Genomic DNA, 15,919 nt, shown 5'->3' with positions numbered 1-15,919 from the left:
CCCCTTATGGCAAGGGTGCGCGGCAGGGCCCGGGGCCGCAGGGGACGGCATGCCCGGCAGAGGCTGCCGGCCTGGCGGAACTGGGGCGCCATCCCCCAGGACGCGGGCCTTACCCGGAGTCCGTGGGCCCCGCGGGTGGAGACAGGAGTCTGGGAACAAGGAGTAGAAGCAGTGGCCAGCCCACCATACTCCAGAGACCCACCGGGAGCGAGCCTGCCACCTTAGGGTGAGGAGCCGCCAGTCCCGGTCCCCAGGAGGAAGACCCCGCCACCTGGCCACGGAGACTCCTTGTTCCGGATCCCATCCCGGTGGGGATCCTGGTTATTTCTGCCGTATGCGGCAGCGGGCAAAGGAGCGGAGCCCGATAAGGACACGATGGCCAGGATTCAGGCCCCAAAGACGAGGCTCTCGGTCAGCCGCCCCCACCCTGGGCAGAGCAGGCAGGTGGGCCTCCGTCGTGGCCTCAGGGCGAGTGGCTCGGCAGGGCTGCGGCCGGCCCCACGCAGCCTCCTCTCGTGAGTTTCCCCAGAGAGAACCCGGGAGGCTGGACAAGCCCGATGTAAGGAGCGGTGTGTGGACTTGGGGCGACGGGGGCGGGAGGACCGCAGCACAGACCCTGATGCCTCGCTCACCGTCCAGCCGCCGAGGCTCGCGACCACGGCCTTCCCTGCGGCGTTAACCTTTGCTGACCGAACCAGCTTACCCGGGCTCCCTCCGAAGGATGGGCCGTGAGGGGCACGGGCGACGTTGGCTGACGGGAGAGCACGGACCCCCCTCAGCAGCGCCGCCTGCGAACGGGGTGTGTGGGCCCGGCAGAGTGACAGGCCATCAGCGGGACGAGCGGCAGGGGCTGAGGACCGTACGCGAGCAAGCCTCCGCCCTGCCCTCCGCTCGGTACTGGAAACACAGGCCTCAGGCCAGTCACGGAGGCCCTGCTCCCCTGCCCTTGGCCCAGATGCCCGGCCAAGCTCAGAGCCTGGGGCTGCAGCGTTGATCCACCCGGCCCCCAGCACACACCCGACCCGGGGATGAGAAAACAACGCAGGACCCACAGGAAGGTTGGAATTGCTTTTATTGGGGTGAGCGCTGCAGGCTCACCCGTGGTCGGGTTAGTGTTCTGCCCTCACGGAGGCAGCCGAAGCCTGGCGCCTCCACCCGCCGCCTGCCTGGGTTAGTGGAACATGCAAAGCTTCATCAGAGAGTGGAGGCAGGGGTGGAAGCCACCGAGGCCAGGGGCTGGATGGAACAAGAGGGGAGGGAACTGGGCTGGGCTGCCTGTGCCCGGGCCTGACAAGGAGGTGAGGCTGTCGTGGACAGACAGGCAGGAAGCACCCAGGGGGGACCCACGGGGGAGCAGAGTCCTGCAGAAGCCCCGGCCATACCCAGCCTGGCCCCGGGGCTGGCACGCCCGGGAGCTGGGCCGGTGGGGAGTCTGTCACCGGGAGGGTCTGTCTCCCACCCCAGGTCTGGGTCCTCGGGGCCTGGGGTGGAGGGAGGACACTGAAGGCACTTACTAAGGGACTGAGGCTGGAAGGCTGAAGCCGGACGCCTGGGGTCTCGGGACAGTGTCAGGGGCTAGGGGCTAGGGACGGCGCCTGCAGCTGGGCAGGGGCCAGGCGCGGGCCGGGCACGGGAGAGGCTTGGCCTGGGCCAGCTGGTTCTGTAGACTGGACCCTCATCTTCCCACGGGCAGGCTAGAAAAGAGATGACTAACCCCGGACCCCCTCCCTCCCCAGCAAGGCCCACCGAGCAAGGAAATCAGTCCTGGAAACAGGAAGAGAAGCTGGTTCTGAGGGCCCTGCTAGCGACGGGGCCGACCCCGCTCCCCCGGGCAGCTAGGATCAGTGGTTGGGTGTCAGTGAGCCCAGCGAGCAGGGCTGGGGCGGCGGGGCGGGGGGGGGGTGGGGGGGAACCTCGCCCAGACGATACCCTCTAGAGAGACGGGAGGGCTAGGAGGGCCGGGCTTGGGGCCGGGCCCGGGACCCTCCAAGGCACCTGGCTGTGGTGAGTGGCAGGTAGACAGGAGCAGGGAGGCCTGGGGGATGAGCTGGTGAGCGGGTCTGCACCAGCTCCCTCCCTGACCGCCTCCCTGGGACGCAGGCTGTCTGGACAGCAGATACATCATTAATATATTAGTCTGCTCTTTTTGGTTAGACTTTAGGCACCGCTTGGGAGGAAGACACCTTTGAAACGTTAAAGACCCCAACGCCTGGGCAGGGAACCTGGCCACATGCAGAGCGGGAGGGCAGGGGTGCAGGCAGCGGGTCAGGCCGCCGCGGACTCGGGGCCCCCCAGGGAGGACGCGGGCCCTGAGGCGTAGCGGCGGCCGTAGCCCGAGGAAGAGTAGGAGGAGGAGGAGAAGGTCATGGAGAAGCCGGAACCCGTGGCGTCAAAGCTGCCGCGGCGGGAGCCAGCCCGGGAACCGGTGCGCGAGCCGGAGCGCGAGCCGGCCGCGGAGCCGGAGCCGCTGACGCTGTAGGGGCTGTAGTAGCCCTTGCTGGACTGGGCGGCGGCCTCCAGCAGCCGGAGCCCCGTGCCCTCCTCCACCATGCTGCGGTCCAACGCGTCCTTGTACGAGATCTTGAGCTTGGTCTTGGGGCAGGTGAGGTACTTGGAATACGCGCCGACGTCTCGCAGCTTCTGGGCGGTTCGGGCGTCCACCATGCCACGCTGCAGGGCCTCGTCGAGGGGCACACGGCCCGGCGCGTCGGGCTCGATCAGGCCCCCCGTCAGGTACTGCACCTCCAGGAAGCGCTGGCCTGCCTCGTAGTAGAGCCAGCCCTTCTTCAGGGCCTGAGCGGCCGACATCTTGGTCTTGGTGCGCGGGTCCTCGAAGCCACAGAAGGCTTTCTGGGCCAGGTTGATGCGGTCCACCATGATCTTATCCACCAGGCCCTTGTTGACGGCGTCGGTGACGGGGAAGCGCTCCCCGGTGCTGGGGTCGATGATGCCCCCCGTGCAGGCCTGGGCCTCCAGCAGCCGCTGCCCGGTGATGTTGTCCACCAGGTTGCGGTGCATGGCCTCCGTGATGGACACCTTCTCCAGCGTCTCCGTGTCCAGGATGCCGGCCACGGGGCCGGTCTCCTCGGCGGGGTCTGACCAGGAGGCCGCCTGGGTCCTGGAGGCGGCGGGGCTGATGGGGTAGGAGGAGGAGGACCCCACGGAAGAAGAGCGGGAGCGGAAGCCACCAGCGTTGCCCGAGAGCATGTCGGCGAACTCGGTGATGGAGAGCGTGCCGGCGCGGTACTGGTCCAGCGCCGAGCGGTCGATGAGGCTCCTGGAGATGGCCTCGTCGATGTCGTACTGGCGGCCTGAGCGGCGGTCGATGATCATGGACTTGACCACGCCGTCGGAAGAGGAGATGGTGATCTCCTCCCACTCGCACTCCTGCTCGGACAGCTCCAGGTACGTCTGGTGGTCGATGAGGCCCTTGCGGTAGGCCTCGTACACGGACATCTCCTTGCCCGTCTCGGGGTCCACGATCACGACACGCCGCTTGCGCACCGAGGACTTGGAGGACGTCTTCCGCTCCCGTTTCTTCTCCTTCAGGGGCAGCAGGCGCAGGCCCGTCTGGGGGTCCGTGACGCAGCGCTCCATGAGCTGCAGGTACGTGAGGTTCTCCTCTGTGTTGGGGTCGAAGAAGCCCTTGGTGTCGTCCGAGGGGTCGGTCAGGATCTCGTTCATCTCCTCGTCAAAGAGGCCGCGCTTGTAGGCCACGTCCACGGGCAGCCGGTGGCTCTCCTCGGGGTCGATGATGCCGCCCGTGGCGATCTGGGCCTCCAGCAGGCGGATGCCGTGGTCCTTCAGGATGAGGCCTTTCTTCATGGCCTGGAAGAGAGAGATGAGCTTCCCCGAGTACGGGTCCTTGTAGCCGGTGACGGCGCGCTCGGCCGACAGCAGCTTGTCCTTGAACTCGGGGCCCACGATGCCCATGCGCACGGCCTCCTCCACAGTCAGCTTGAGCCCCTTGATGGGGTCGATGACGTAGCCGGTGGCCGCCTGCGCCTCCAGGAGCTCGAAGGCCGTGCCGGGGCGGATGATGCCCTTCTTCATGGCCTGATACACGGACAGCCGCTCCTTGGTGGCATCGACGAAGACACCGGCGATGCAGCTGGTGCCCTCGAGGAACTTCTGCAGGTTCTTGGAGACCTCCTCCACGGAGGTCAGGCCCTCCCGCAGCTGCAGCGCCGTGGCCTCGTCCATGACCTGCGAGCGCACCAGCTCCTCCACCGTGATCTGCTTGCGCAGGCCGCGGAAGGTCAGCTTGCGGGCGTCCGAAAGCGGCAGGAGCAGCTGGCCGCTGGTCTCGTGGCGACGGCACCTCCTGAGCAGCTGCGTGTAGCTGAGGCGCTCGTCCGTGGAGGGATCCGGGTAGCTGCGCACCTCGCTGGGCTCCGACAGCTGGTCGTGCGTGTCCTTGTTGAGGTAGCCGCGCTGGTAGGCCACCTCCAAGGGGAGGTGGAAGCCCAGGCGCGGGTCCACGATGCCGCCCGTGGCCAGCTGGGCGTCCAGCAGCCGCAGGGCCTCCTCGGCAGGGATCAGGTCCTTCTTCATGGCCTGGAAGAGCGAGATCGTCTGCTCCGTGTAGGGGTCCCGGTAGCCGGTCACGGCCCGCTCGGCCGAGAGCAGCCGGTCGTGCAGTTCGGGGCCTACCAAGCCCTTCCGCACGGCTTCGTCCACGGTCAGCCGCTCGCCCTTCACGGGATCCAGGAGGAAGCCCGTGGCCGCCTGTGCCTCCAGCAGAAACCGGGCCACCTCGGCACTCAGCAACCCCTTCTTCAGCGCCTGGTAGATGGTGAGCGTCTGCCGGGAGCCCGGCAGGTAGACGCCAGCCACGCAGCCCGTGCCGTACAGGTAGCGTGAGACCGACTCCGCCTCCAGCACCTCTCGGAGGCTCTTGGCGCCCTCCCGGAGGAGGCCGTAGGTCTCGCGGGAGATGATCCGGGCCTCGTAGAGGTCCTCGGCCGTGAGGCGGCGGCGGATGTAGTCGTAGGAAGCCAGGTTCTGCTGGCGCACGATCTCGGTTTTCTCGATAATCTCGATGATGATGATGATCATACGCTCCTTGGTCACCCGGCCGGCCCGGAAGTCCGCCATGAGCCGGGCTCGCTGCTCTTCTGGGATCAGGTCCGACTGCATCACCTCCCACAGGGACATGGTGGAGCCGCCGCGGTCGCCGCCGCCAGGGATGTCGATCTGCGTCTCCTCGAACGCCCTGCGGGTCTCCTCCTCCGTGTACACCTGCGTGCTCTCCACCACCTCCGTCTTCTCAGCTCCTTTCAGGGGCAGCAGGCGCAGGCCCGTCTCGGGGTCCTCCACGCAGCGCTCCAGCAGCTGCAGGTAGGTGAGGTTCTCGTGCGTGTTGGGGTCGAAGAAGCCCTTGGTGTCGTCGCTCGGGTCCGCCAGGATGCGGTTCATCTCCTCGTCAAAGTAGCCGCGCTTGTAGGCCACGTCCACGGGCAGGCGATGGCTGTGCACCGGGTCGATGATGCCGCCCGTGGCGATCTGGGCCTCCAGCAGGCGGATGCCGTGCTCCCTAAGGACCAGGCCCTTTTTCATGGCCTGGAAGAGGGAGATGGTGTCGCCGGAGTAGGGGTCCGTGTAGCCGGTGACGGCCTTCTCGGCAGACAGCAGCTTCTCGTGCAGCTCGGGGCCCACGACGCCCGCCTTCACGGCCTCGTGGACGTACAAGCGCTGATTCCTCACAGGGTCCACCAGAAAGCCGGTGGCCGCTTGGGCCTCGAGCAGCAGAGTGGCCGTGCTGGGCCTGAGCAGGCCCCGCCGCATGGCCTCATAGATGGTCACCTTCTCCTTGGAGTCCTCCAGGTAGATGCCGGCCAGGCAGCCGCTACCCCGGAGAAGCGTCCGCACAGAGTCCACCTCTGACAGGTCCTTCACAGACGTCTTGCCGTCCTTGAGCTGCTCAAACTGGGCCCTGCTGAGGACGCCGGCAGCCACGAGCTCACTGGCCGGCACCGGGGCGCGGAGGCCGCTGAAAGACAGCCTTTCCTGGCGCACGGTCTCCACCTCCTCCACGATGGTGATGACGATCTTGATGATCTTCTCCACGGTGACGGTGCCCGTGCGGAACTGCCGCACCAGCTCCTGTCTCTGCTCCGCCGTGAAGTACTCGGAGCTGAGGAGCTCCCACACAGTCACCGTCTTGCCCTTAAAGCTGCCCACGGGGACCTCAACGGCAGTCTTCTGAAAGGTCTCGCGAGCCTGCAGCTCGGAGCAGAGTCCCTCCCGCCGGGCCCGGGCCTCCTTCTCCGAGAGCGGCAGCAGGCTCAGCCCCGTCAGCGGGTCGGGCCGGCACTGTCGCTGCAGCTGGCCATAAGTGACCGGCTCCTGTGTGCCGGGGTCGCAGTAGGTCTTGGCTTCATCCTTGGGCGCCGACAGGGCTCGGCTGGTCTCCTCGTCCAGGTAGCCCCGGGCACAGGCAACGTCTACGGGCACACGGTGGCTCTTGCTCGGGTCCACGATGCCACCTGTGGACAACTGGGCATCCAGCAGGCGCCAGCCCTGCTCCCTGGGGATGAGGCCCTTCTTCAGGGCCTGGAACAGGGAGACGCTCTGCCCTGAGTAGGGGTCCTTGTAGCCGGTCACGGCCTTCTCAGCCGACAGCAGCTTCTCGTGCAGCTCAGGTCCCACCAGGCCGGCCCGCACCGCCTCGTCCACGGTGAGCCGGGCGCTCGTGGCGGGGTCGATGATGTGCCCGGTGCCGGCCTGGGCCTCCAGGAGGGCCACCGCCGCCTCTGGCTGCAGTAGGTCCTTCTTCAGGGCCTCGTAGACGCTCAGCCTCTGTCCCGCCTCCTCCAGCCACACACCAGCAATGACGTTGCTGCCCCGCAGGGCCCGCCGCACGGCATCCACCTCGGCCACCTCTCGCACCGAACGCTCGCCCTGCTGCAGCTGGCGGTAGAGATCGCGGTCGATGACCCCGCTCTCGAACAGCTCGGCGGCAGGGACCAGGGCGCGCAGGCCCTCGAAGCAAAGCTGCCCTTTCTGCTCGTGCTCCTCGACCACCGTGATGACGATCTTGATAATCTTCTCCACGGTGACCTTGCCCGTGCGGAACTGCCGCACCAGGTCCCGCCGCTGCTCTGCCGTGAAGTACTCTGAGTTGATGAGCTCCCAGATGGTCACCGTCTTGCCCCGGAACTTGCCAAATGGTGCGGACACGGTGGCTTTCTCGAACACGTCCCGGGCCTCCGAGTCAGTGTAGACCAGCTCCCTACCCTTGGCAGCCTGATCCGTGAGGGGCAGCAGGCGCAGGCCCGTCTCGGGGTCCTCCACGCAGCGCTCCAGCAGCTGCAGGTAGGTGAGGTTCTCGTGCGTGTTGGGGTCGAAGAAGCCCTTGGTGTCGTCGCTCGGGTCCGCCAGGACGCGGTTCATCTCCTCGTCGAAGTAGCCGCGCCGGTAGGCCACGTCCACCGGCAGGCGGTGGCTGCGCACCGGGTCGATGATGCCGCCCGTGGCGATCTGGGCCTCCAGCAGGCGGATGCCGTGCTCCCGCACGATGAGGTCCTTCTTCATGGCCTGGAAGAGAGAGATCTGCTCCCCGGTGTAGGGATCCTTGTAGCCGGTGACGGCGCGCTCGGCCGACAGCAGCTTGTGGTGCAGCTCTGGGCCCACGACGCCCTCCTTCACGGCCTCGTTGACGGTCAGCCGTCGGTTCCGCACAGGGTCCAGGAGGAAGCCCGAGGCAGCCTGGGCCTCCAGCAGGATGAGAGCCGTGCCCGGGCTCAGCAGCTGCCTCCGTAGGGCCGCGTACACACTCAGCTTCTCGTTGCTGGGCGTCAGCAGCAGCCCGGCAATGCCACTGCGGCCGTGCAGGTAGCCGCGCACGTCATCCCGCTGAGCGAGCTCGGCCACGGTTGTGCGGCCCTGGGCCAGCCGCTGCAGCTCCTCGGCGCTCAGGACGCCGACCTCCTGCAGCCACTGGGCCGGCACCTTCCGCCGAAGGCCGTCGAAGGCGTGGTCGGGCTCCACCTCGGCCGCCGGGCCGTCGTGGGTGACCCGGCCGTTTGGCAGGGCTTTGGCAGCCGCGGCCTGCGAGGCGGCAACCTCCTCCGAGTGCGCCAGCGCGGCCCGGTGCTCCTCCTCCAGGCGCTGCAGCCGCTCGCGCAGCCGCTGGTTCTCCTCCTCCAGCAGCTTCTCCTGCTGCTGCCGCTGCCGTTCCAGCAGCTGCAGCTCCTCCTGCTTGCGCCGCACGCCCTCCTCGGCCTCATGCTGGCGCTGCCGGGCCTCCTCCATGCTGGCCACCAGCCGCTGCCTCTCCTCCTCCATCTGCCGCTGCTGCCGCTGCTGCTCCTCCCGTAGCTTCTGTGCCTTGGCCACCTCGTCCTGGAAGAGCTGCTCCAGCTTGGCCTTCTCCTGCTCGATGAAGTGCTCCCGCTGCAGCAGGCTGTCCTTCTCCGACAGGAAGCTCTGCTGGAGGGCCCGCGTCTCCTGCACCAGCTGCTCCTGCTGCACCGCCTGCATCTGCAAGGGGGGGGGGGGGAGGGGAGGGCACAGTCAGGGAGGCCGGGGAGCCGGCCGCAGAGCAGGCCCCCACCCGGGGCCCGCCCACGTGCGCCCGTGGGGCGGGGCCGGTACCTCCTCGGACTTCAGCTGTAGCAGCCTGGCCTCCTCCTTGAGCTTCTCCTTCTCGCGCTCCAGCTCTGCGATGGCGGCCCGCAGGCGCTCGGCGTCGCGGTCACTCTGCTGCCGCTGGATCTCCAGCGTCTGCACCAGCGTCACCTTCTCCTGTGTGGCGAGCTCGGTGCGGTGCAGCTTCTCCCCGATGTCCTCGGCCTGCCTGCGGAAGCGCTGGGCATCCTCCTCGGCGCGGGCCTGGGCCCGGCTCATCTCGGCCACGCGCAGCTTCAGGCGCTCGGCCTCGGCGCTCATCTCCAGCTGCCGCTGCCGTTCCGCCTCCAGGGTCCGCTGGAAGCCCTGCGTCTCCTCGGCCAGCTGCTGGGCCATCTGCTCCTTGTCCTCCTGCAGCTGCCGGGCCTGCTCCTGCGCCAGCTCCTTCTGCCGCTGCAGCAGCTCGGCCTCGGCCTTGAGGCGGGTGGCCTCCTGCACCGCCTGCATCTTCTCCTTGAGCATCTTCTCGGCCAGGGCGCGCTGCTGCGCCAGGTCCTCCTCCGCCAGCTGCCGCAGCCGGGCCGCCTCCTGGGCCGCCACGCTCAGCCGGGCGGCCTCCTCCGCCACCTGCTTCATTTTCTCAGCCTCCTCCTGCAGGAAGCGCTGCGTGTTGTCCTTGTCACGCAGGATGAGCGCGCGGTTCTCCGCCTCGATGCGCGCCTTCAGCTTGCCGAGCTCCTCCATCTGCACGCGCACGGAGAAGAGCTCCTCCTCCACCTGGCTGCGCTGGCGGGCGGCCTCCGTCACCTCCGCCTTCAGCCGCTGCAGCTCCTCGTCCAGGATGCTTTTCTGGTGGTCCGTCTCCTCCAGCTGCAGCCGCAGCGCGGTCAGCTCCTGCTCCACCTGCGCCTTCTGCCGCAGAGTCTGCTCGGCGAACTTCTTGTGCTTCTCCATCTCGGCGTCGGCCACCTGCTTCTGCCGCAGGGCGGCCTGCTCCGCCTGCGCCCGCCGCGCCGCCTCCTGCTCCGCCTCCTTGCGCAGCTTCTCCGCGGCGGCCTGCGCCTGCGCGCGCGCCTGCGCCTGCTCCTCGGCCAACTGCTTCAGCCGCTCGGCCTCCTCCACCTGCCGCCGGGACTGCGCCGCCTCCCGCTCGGCCCGCTCCCGCGCCTCCTCCGCGTCCTCGGCCGCCCGCCGCGCCGCCTCCGCCTCGCCCCGCAGCCGCTCCAGCACGCTCTGCTCTTGCTGGAGCGTCTGCTGCAGCTCCTGCTCCTTCTGCTGCACCGCAAAAGCGTGCGCCTTCTCCTCCGCCTGCAGCCGCTTCTGCGCGGCCTCCTGCGCCAGCTGCAGCTGCCGGGCCGACTCCTGCTCCGCGCGCTCGCGCAGGCGCCGCGCCTCCTCCACTTTGGCCTTGAGCCGCTCCACCTCCTCCAGGGCGGACTTGCGCTGCCGCGCAGCCTCCTCCTCCGCCGCGAGGCTCTTCTGCACACGCTCTTCCGCCTCGCGGCGCCGCTGTTCCTCCTCGGCCGCCAGCTGCCGCTGCCGCGTGGCCTCCTGCTCCGCCTGCTCCTTGCTGCGCAGCGTGTCCTCGGCACTGCTGCGGATGCGCCCCAGCTCCAGCTCCAGCTCCGCCTTGCCGGCGGCCGCCTTTTCAAAGCTCGCCTTGAGCGCCAGGATCTCCTCCTCCACCTGCCGCCGCTGCCGCAGTGTGTCCTCCACCAGCCCCTTCTGCCGCTCCAGCTCGCTCTCCGACGCCTTGCGCAGCTGCGCCAGCCGCTCTTCGATATCCGCCTTGTGCTGGGCGGCCTGCTCCTCCAGCCGCCGCCGCTGGAAGGCTTCGTCCTCTGCCAGCCGCCGCAGGCGCTCGTTCTCCGCCTCCTTCTCCTTGAGCGCAATCTCCGCCTCGGTCTTAAGCCGCGTGGCCTCGCCGATGGCGGCCAGCTTCTCGGCGAGCACCCTCTCCGCCTCCGCTCGCTGCTGCGCCGCATCCTCCTCTGCCAGCTGCCGTTGCCGCTTGGCCTCCTCGGCCAGGGCACGCAGGCGGGCGGCCTCCTCCGCCAGCTCCCGGAAGCGGCTGGCCTCGGCCTCCAGCCTCTGCTTCGACTTCTCGCTGGTGGAACGGGACTCCTCCTCGGCCCGCGCCTTGCTGGCCAGCAGCACCTCCATCTCGGCCCGCACCTTGGCCAGCTCCGCCTCCAGCTCCTGGCGCTTCTGGGTGGCCGCCCCGGCTTCCCGCTGCAACCGGGCCAGCTCCTCTTCCAGCAGCTGCCGCTGCTGCTCCCCCTGCTCCGTCTCAGCCCGCAGCCGGATCAGCTCCTGTTCCGCCACCAGGCGCTGCTGGGCAGTGCCCTCCGCCAGCTGCCGCTGCTTCTCCAGCTCCTGCTCGGCCAGCTCCCGCTGCCGCACGGCCTGCTCTTCTGCCTTGCCGCGGCGCCGAGCCTCGCGCTCGGCCTCCTCCTTCTGCTTCTCCGCCTCCGCCTGCGCCAGGCTCTTCTGCTGGGCCACCTCCTCCGCCTGCAGCCGCAGCCGCAGCGCCTCATTGGCTTTCAGCCGCCAGCGCTCCAGCTCCTGCTCCGCCTCCTCGCGGGCCCGCTCGGCCTCTGCCTGCTGCTGCGCCCGCCGCTCGGCCTCCTCCCGCAGCTGCGCGACAGCCACGTGCTCTTCCTGCAGCGTGCGCTCCAGCTGCGCCGTCTTCTCCGCGAAGGAGGCGCGCTTGCTCTGCAGCTCCGCCTCCGCGCTGCGCTGCGCCGTCTCCAGGGCCACCTGCACCTGGCGGGCCCGCTCGGCTTCGGCCTGCCGCAGGCGCCGCTCCGCCTCCTCGGCCTGGAGCCGCAGTTCCTCGAGCGCCTGCAGGGCCCGCTGCTTTTCTCGAGCCGCCTCGGCCTCCGCCTTCACGCGCAGGGCCAGCTCCGCCTCCGCCTGCCGCTTGCGCTGGCTCTCGTCCTGCACCTGCCGCCGCAAGCGCTCCGCCTCCTCCTGCGCCTGTCGCTTCTGTGCCTCGGCCTCCTCCGCGCGTGTGCGCAGCGCCTGCAGCTCGCCCTCGGCCCCACCCCGCTGGCGCTCGGTCGCCTCCAGCTGCAGGCGCACCACGCGAATCTCCTCCTCGATGCGCAGCCGGCTGCGTTCCGCGGCTTCCGCCTGCCGGGCCTTAGCCTGGATCTCCGCTTCCGAGCTCTGCCGCAAGTGCTGCAGCTCTTCCTGGATGCTTCGCTTCTGCTGCTGCGCGTCCACCGCCGCCTCTTCCCGCCGCGCCACCTCCTCCTGCATGCGCCGCTGCAGCTCCTGGGCCTCCTGCTCTGCCTGCGCCTTCGCCTGGGCGTGCGCCTCGGCCAGCTGCCGTTGCTTCTCCAGCGCGGCCTCCACCTCGGCTAGCCGCTCCCGCTCCTCTGCCCGCTGCTGCTCAGCCAGCCTCTGTGGCCGCGGCAGAGAGAGGGAGAGAACCAGAGAGAGCGGTGAGCACAGAGTGGGCCGCCAGGCACTCACATGACACGGCACCACCACAGTTCACTCCGACAGCGCGGTGCGGGGGTTGGGGGGGGGGGGTCGAGGGAAGACAGAGGTCACAGCCCGGCGGAGGGAGACAGCGTGCACCCGCCCAGGGCACTCAAGGCAGCGAGCGCAGCCTGGCCCCACCGTGCTCACCAGCCTGGGGAAGGAGGCCCAGGCGTCCTCCCCTCTTCCCGCAGACAGGCGATGGAGACAGATGGACAGGGGGGGAGAGAGAGAGAGAGAGAGAGAGAGAGCAAAGCAGGAAGTTCGCAGGGCGTGCGAGCCGCACCCACCATACAGCCCTGCCTGAGCCCCGCCGAACACCTGCCCGCCTGGCTCTGGCTGCAGGGTCCCTCTCTCTGGACCTGGGCCCGTTCCTGCCGCCCAGCGGGGTGGAACAGGATACAACGGCCAGTGTGAAACAGCAGAGCAGATCTGAGGGCCTTGCAAGCCAGATGGCGAGTCTACCCAGGAAGCAGGAGGAACAGGACAGGTAGCCACCCTGGCCCACCGAGACACGCCAGAACCCCCCCTCCCTAGCCCCGGTGATCTGACACTCCCCAGCTCTTCCGGAGCAAGTGGCCAAGTGCAGAGGCCACGTGGAATCCCAAGGAGGAACACACACATGAGCGCCGGTAGGACGCCTGGTCGGGGGCACGTGCCAACAGAGGAGAAAGAGGAGGCGCCAGCCACCACGGGGAGAGCAGTGCAGCGCCAGGCCAAGGTGGGGCAGGCCACGGGTGCAGGGAGCCTGGGGGCAGGCCGTGCTGCAAGGAGAGGGTGCTGGTGGCCCCAGGCAGGAGGGCGGGAGGGAGCTGTGCCACGTGGTCTTATACAGGTTCCCAGGGGCAGCATCTGGGCGGGGCGGGTGGGAAGACGGCACCCCCACCCCCAGCAGGCCATACCTCCTCCTCCTCCATGCGCCGCAGGGTCTCACTGATGAACTTGATGTACTGGCTCGTGAGCGTGGTCAGCTCGCTGTACCTAGTCCGCAGGTCTACGTACTGGGGAGCAGGAGGAAGGATGCAGCCAGAGTCAGCCCTGCCATGAGCCACAGGGCCCATGCAGCCCACCCGGCCCCACCGGCCCCCACCCTTGGCCCTACCTCCTGGATGACGCTCTCAGACCCAGACTGGACCTTGGGCTTCTTGGCTGGGGAGGCCACCGGCTCAAGCTGCGCCTTGTACGTGACCAGCTGGAGCTCATAGTCCTGTGAGGACACGCTGGTCAGCTGCTAGCTTCGCTTTCTCTCACCCTGCCCCTGAACCCGCCCAAGGCTTTCACCAGTGTGGCCTGGGTTCAGGGTGCCCCCTGAGGACCCAGCGAGACTTCCTTGACGTGCCGGGCCTCCGTGAGGGTCGCAGGAAGCCAGGGAGCCTCACCTTAATGGCGTTGATATACTGCTTCGCAAGCTCCTGGCACTCCTCCACCTTCTCCCCGTGCTGCTCGATTTCCTCCAGCAGCGCCTGGCGGGCGGGGGCGGGGTGGTCAGCGGCCACGGGCCCCGCGCTCCGGCCCCACCCCAGGCCACTCCCGACCCGCACCCACCTTCTCCTGCCGCAGCTGCTCCCGCACGGCCTGGCTGTCGGCCAGCGGCACAGCCTGGATCTTCTCCTGCCGCTGCTTGGCGTCCTGCAGCCAGGCGCCCAGCGGCTCTGCGCTCTCCCGGTAGTACCGGAGCTGGCGGCCCAGCTGTTCGAGCTCACGCTGCCTCACATCCGTCTGGGCCAGCACGGCCTGCCAGCGCTCCAGCAGCGGGGCCACGCGCTCGCGCCAGCGCTCCACCTCCACGTCCCGCTCGCCGTGCTGCCGCTGCAGCCGCTCGCCCACCTCCTGCGCCCCCCGCAGCTCGTCCCGCAGGGCATCGAACACCGGCTGCTGCGCTTCCGCCTGGGCCCGCAGCTTCTGTTGGGGGCCAGAGAGGTGGGCGTGGTTTCAGCCCCAGGGCCCCGCCTCCCCCCGCCCCCGCCCCCCCCACCCCCACCCCGGGGGCAAGGCCCAGGCCCAGCGGCCGCACCTTCAGCGCAGCCTTGGTGGCCTCAAGCTCTGGGAGGGTGGCAGGCACGGCCTGGGCCTCCTTGAGCTGCTCCTCATGTGCCCTGAGCACCTCCTCGGCCCCCTGCGTGCTGCGGATCACCAGGCTGATGGTCTTGAGCCTGCGGGCAGAACGAAGCTCAGCTCGGGGCTGGCGGGTGTAGGTGTATGGCAAATCTGACGCAGTAGAACCAGAGTCCTGGTGGTCAGCTGACCCCTGGGGTCACAGAGTTCGGAGAGAACAGGGGCCTCGGGGAGAGGGTGGTGGTTGGAGACCTCTGGGACACAGGGACACTTCAGCTGTGGACTGAGTCCCGAAGACAGGTTGTGCTGTCCAGGAGACAGAAAGCTCCAACATCTTGAAGCAAAAGAGACCCCCCCCCCCCAGTCTGCTGCCCTGGGGCCTGGGAGAAGCTCTCAGCCTTCCGGCCCCAAGACTGGGTAAGGGGCAATACGACGTGCAGTTCGGGGACCTTCCTCTGAAACACCGTATTTGCCTTCACGGTGAAACAACAGCCAACGGTGAGAGGTGTTGTTTACTCTCGTGGCATTGTAAGACGTTACAGACACCGGGCCCTTTGAGCCCAGTCAGCGTGAGACTGAGGGAGGGGGGTGGACGACCGCACACCCAAAACAGAGCCTGAGCTTTGCGAACACGTGTGCCGAAGTGAACAGCAAAGGAGGAAAGACGTGCCTTTGGGGGGGGGGGGGGGGTGGTGGCGAGGGGCCAGCGGAGGAAGGTGCCTGATAAGGACTGCATCTCCCTGGGGGGCAGCCAGCACAGATCATGGGGAGGGGAGTGGGGAGACCAAGAGGGAAACACAGGCCCCTCACAAAGACCTTGGCATCTAGCCCACTCACCCACCAGCCCCCAATCCCCCGCTTGCCCTCTGCGGTTCCCCTCCCCACCCTCCGACTAGAAGTGCCCCCCCCCCACCCCTGGCTGAGCCCCTGTCTGAACCTAACTGGCCATGAGCCACCCCCATTTCTCGACTTCCTCGCTCGGCTTCTCCTTGGTCTCCTCCCTGCGCCTGCACGCCCCTAGGCCCTGGTGTCCCACAGCCCCACGCCCCAGTGAGGCACAGCTGAGCCCTCTCCCCACGTTGGGTCCCCAGGAGTCCCATCTTCAGGGCACGTCCACAACCACCACCCTGGTCTGTGCCCACCCCCCTTTAACCAGATCCGTCAGTAGATCTTTCCTCCTTGACCCTGTCCCCTAGCCATCAGCCAGGGCACAGCACTCAGGCACACTTAGGACTCTCCCGTGGCTACAGGGTCCCCCCCGGCCCCGCACAGGTGCACTCACTTCTCTAGGTAAATGGCTGACAGGCTGCGGACCTGCTCCAGCTTGCCCAGGGTCAGTTCCAGCTCTGAGCGCAAAGTGGGGGCAGCAGGTGACGGCTCGGGCAGGGCCAGGACCTTCTCGGCCTCGGCGGAGAGTCGGGCGACCCCCTTGCCCAGCCCCTCCACCTCAGCCTGGGCTTTCTGAGGAGAAAGCGGGCAGGAGACAAGCTGACTCTGGGAGCCCCGCACCCACAGCCCTAGGGAGGGGCGGGGAGGGGGGGGCGGGGAGGGGGGGCAGGGACGGGCAGGTGCCTGCCTGCTGCTCGGCGATGCGCTGGGCACACTCCCGGGCCGGTTCTTTGTCCAGCGGCAGCCGCAGGCGGTGCACGGTGCGCGTCTCACAGGCCTCGAGCTGCAGCCGGATGTCCTTGAGCTCCGAGATGCAGCGTTGGCAGCGGGACTCCTCCTGCTCGCCTGGGGATGCACCGGGCTCAGGCGGCGGCCCGGCCCGCCGCCCACCACCCGCCCGCCGGGGCCTGCCCGC

General features: G+C 68.6%; 1 protein-coding gene across 19 annotated transcripts in view; it reads right to left on the bottom strand.

The window, feature by feature from the left end:
* Window positions 1–1,055: 1,055 nt before the first annotated feature.
* The window catches only part of PLEC (plectin), a 56,030-nt gene continuing 41,166 nt past the window's right edge, over window positions 1,056–15,919 (bottom strand). For 18 of the 19 annotated variants that reach the window (XM_086695033.1, XM_086695035.1, XM_086695034.1 and 15 more), the window contains 9 exons: window positions 15,692–15,849; window positions 15,398–15,576; window positions 14,075–14,213; window positions 13,606–13,962; window positions 13,440–13,523; window positions 13,163–13,267; window positions 12,963–13,061; window positions 8,599–11,979; window positions 1,056–8,484 (listed from right to left, as the gene is read on the bottom strand). In XM_086695033.1, the coding sequence (XP_086551159.1) occupies window positions 2,266–8,484; window positions 8,599–11,979; window positions 12,963–13,061; window positions 13,163–13,267; window positions 13,440–13,523; window positions 13,606–13,962; window positions 14,075–14,213; window positions 15,398–15,576; window positions 15,692–15,849 (10,721 nt within the window). In that variant the 3' untranslated portion in view covers window positions 1,056–2,265. The remainder of the gene's footprint in view (window positions 8,485–8,598; window positions 11,980–12,962; window positions 13,062–13,162; window positions 13,268–13,439; window positions 13,524–13,605; window positions 13,963–14,074; window positions 14,214–15,397; window positions 15,577–15,691; window positions 15,850–15,919) is intronic. The other variant, XM_086695049.1, reaches the window with a different exon arrangement.

This window comes from Puma concolor, chromosome F2 (assembly GCF_028749965.1).
Source record: "Puma concolor isolate L17-30 chromosome F2, mPumCon1.1.hap2, whole genome shotgun sequence".
In the NCBI taxonomy this organism is placed as follows: domain Eukaryota; kingdom Metazoa; phylum Chordata; class Mammalia; order Carnivora; family Felidae; genus Puma; species Puma concolor.
The sequence above is the reverse complement of the archived record's forward strand: the minus strand, read 5'-3'. Positions and strand labels throughout refer to the sequence as shown.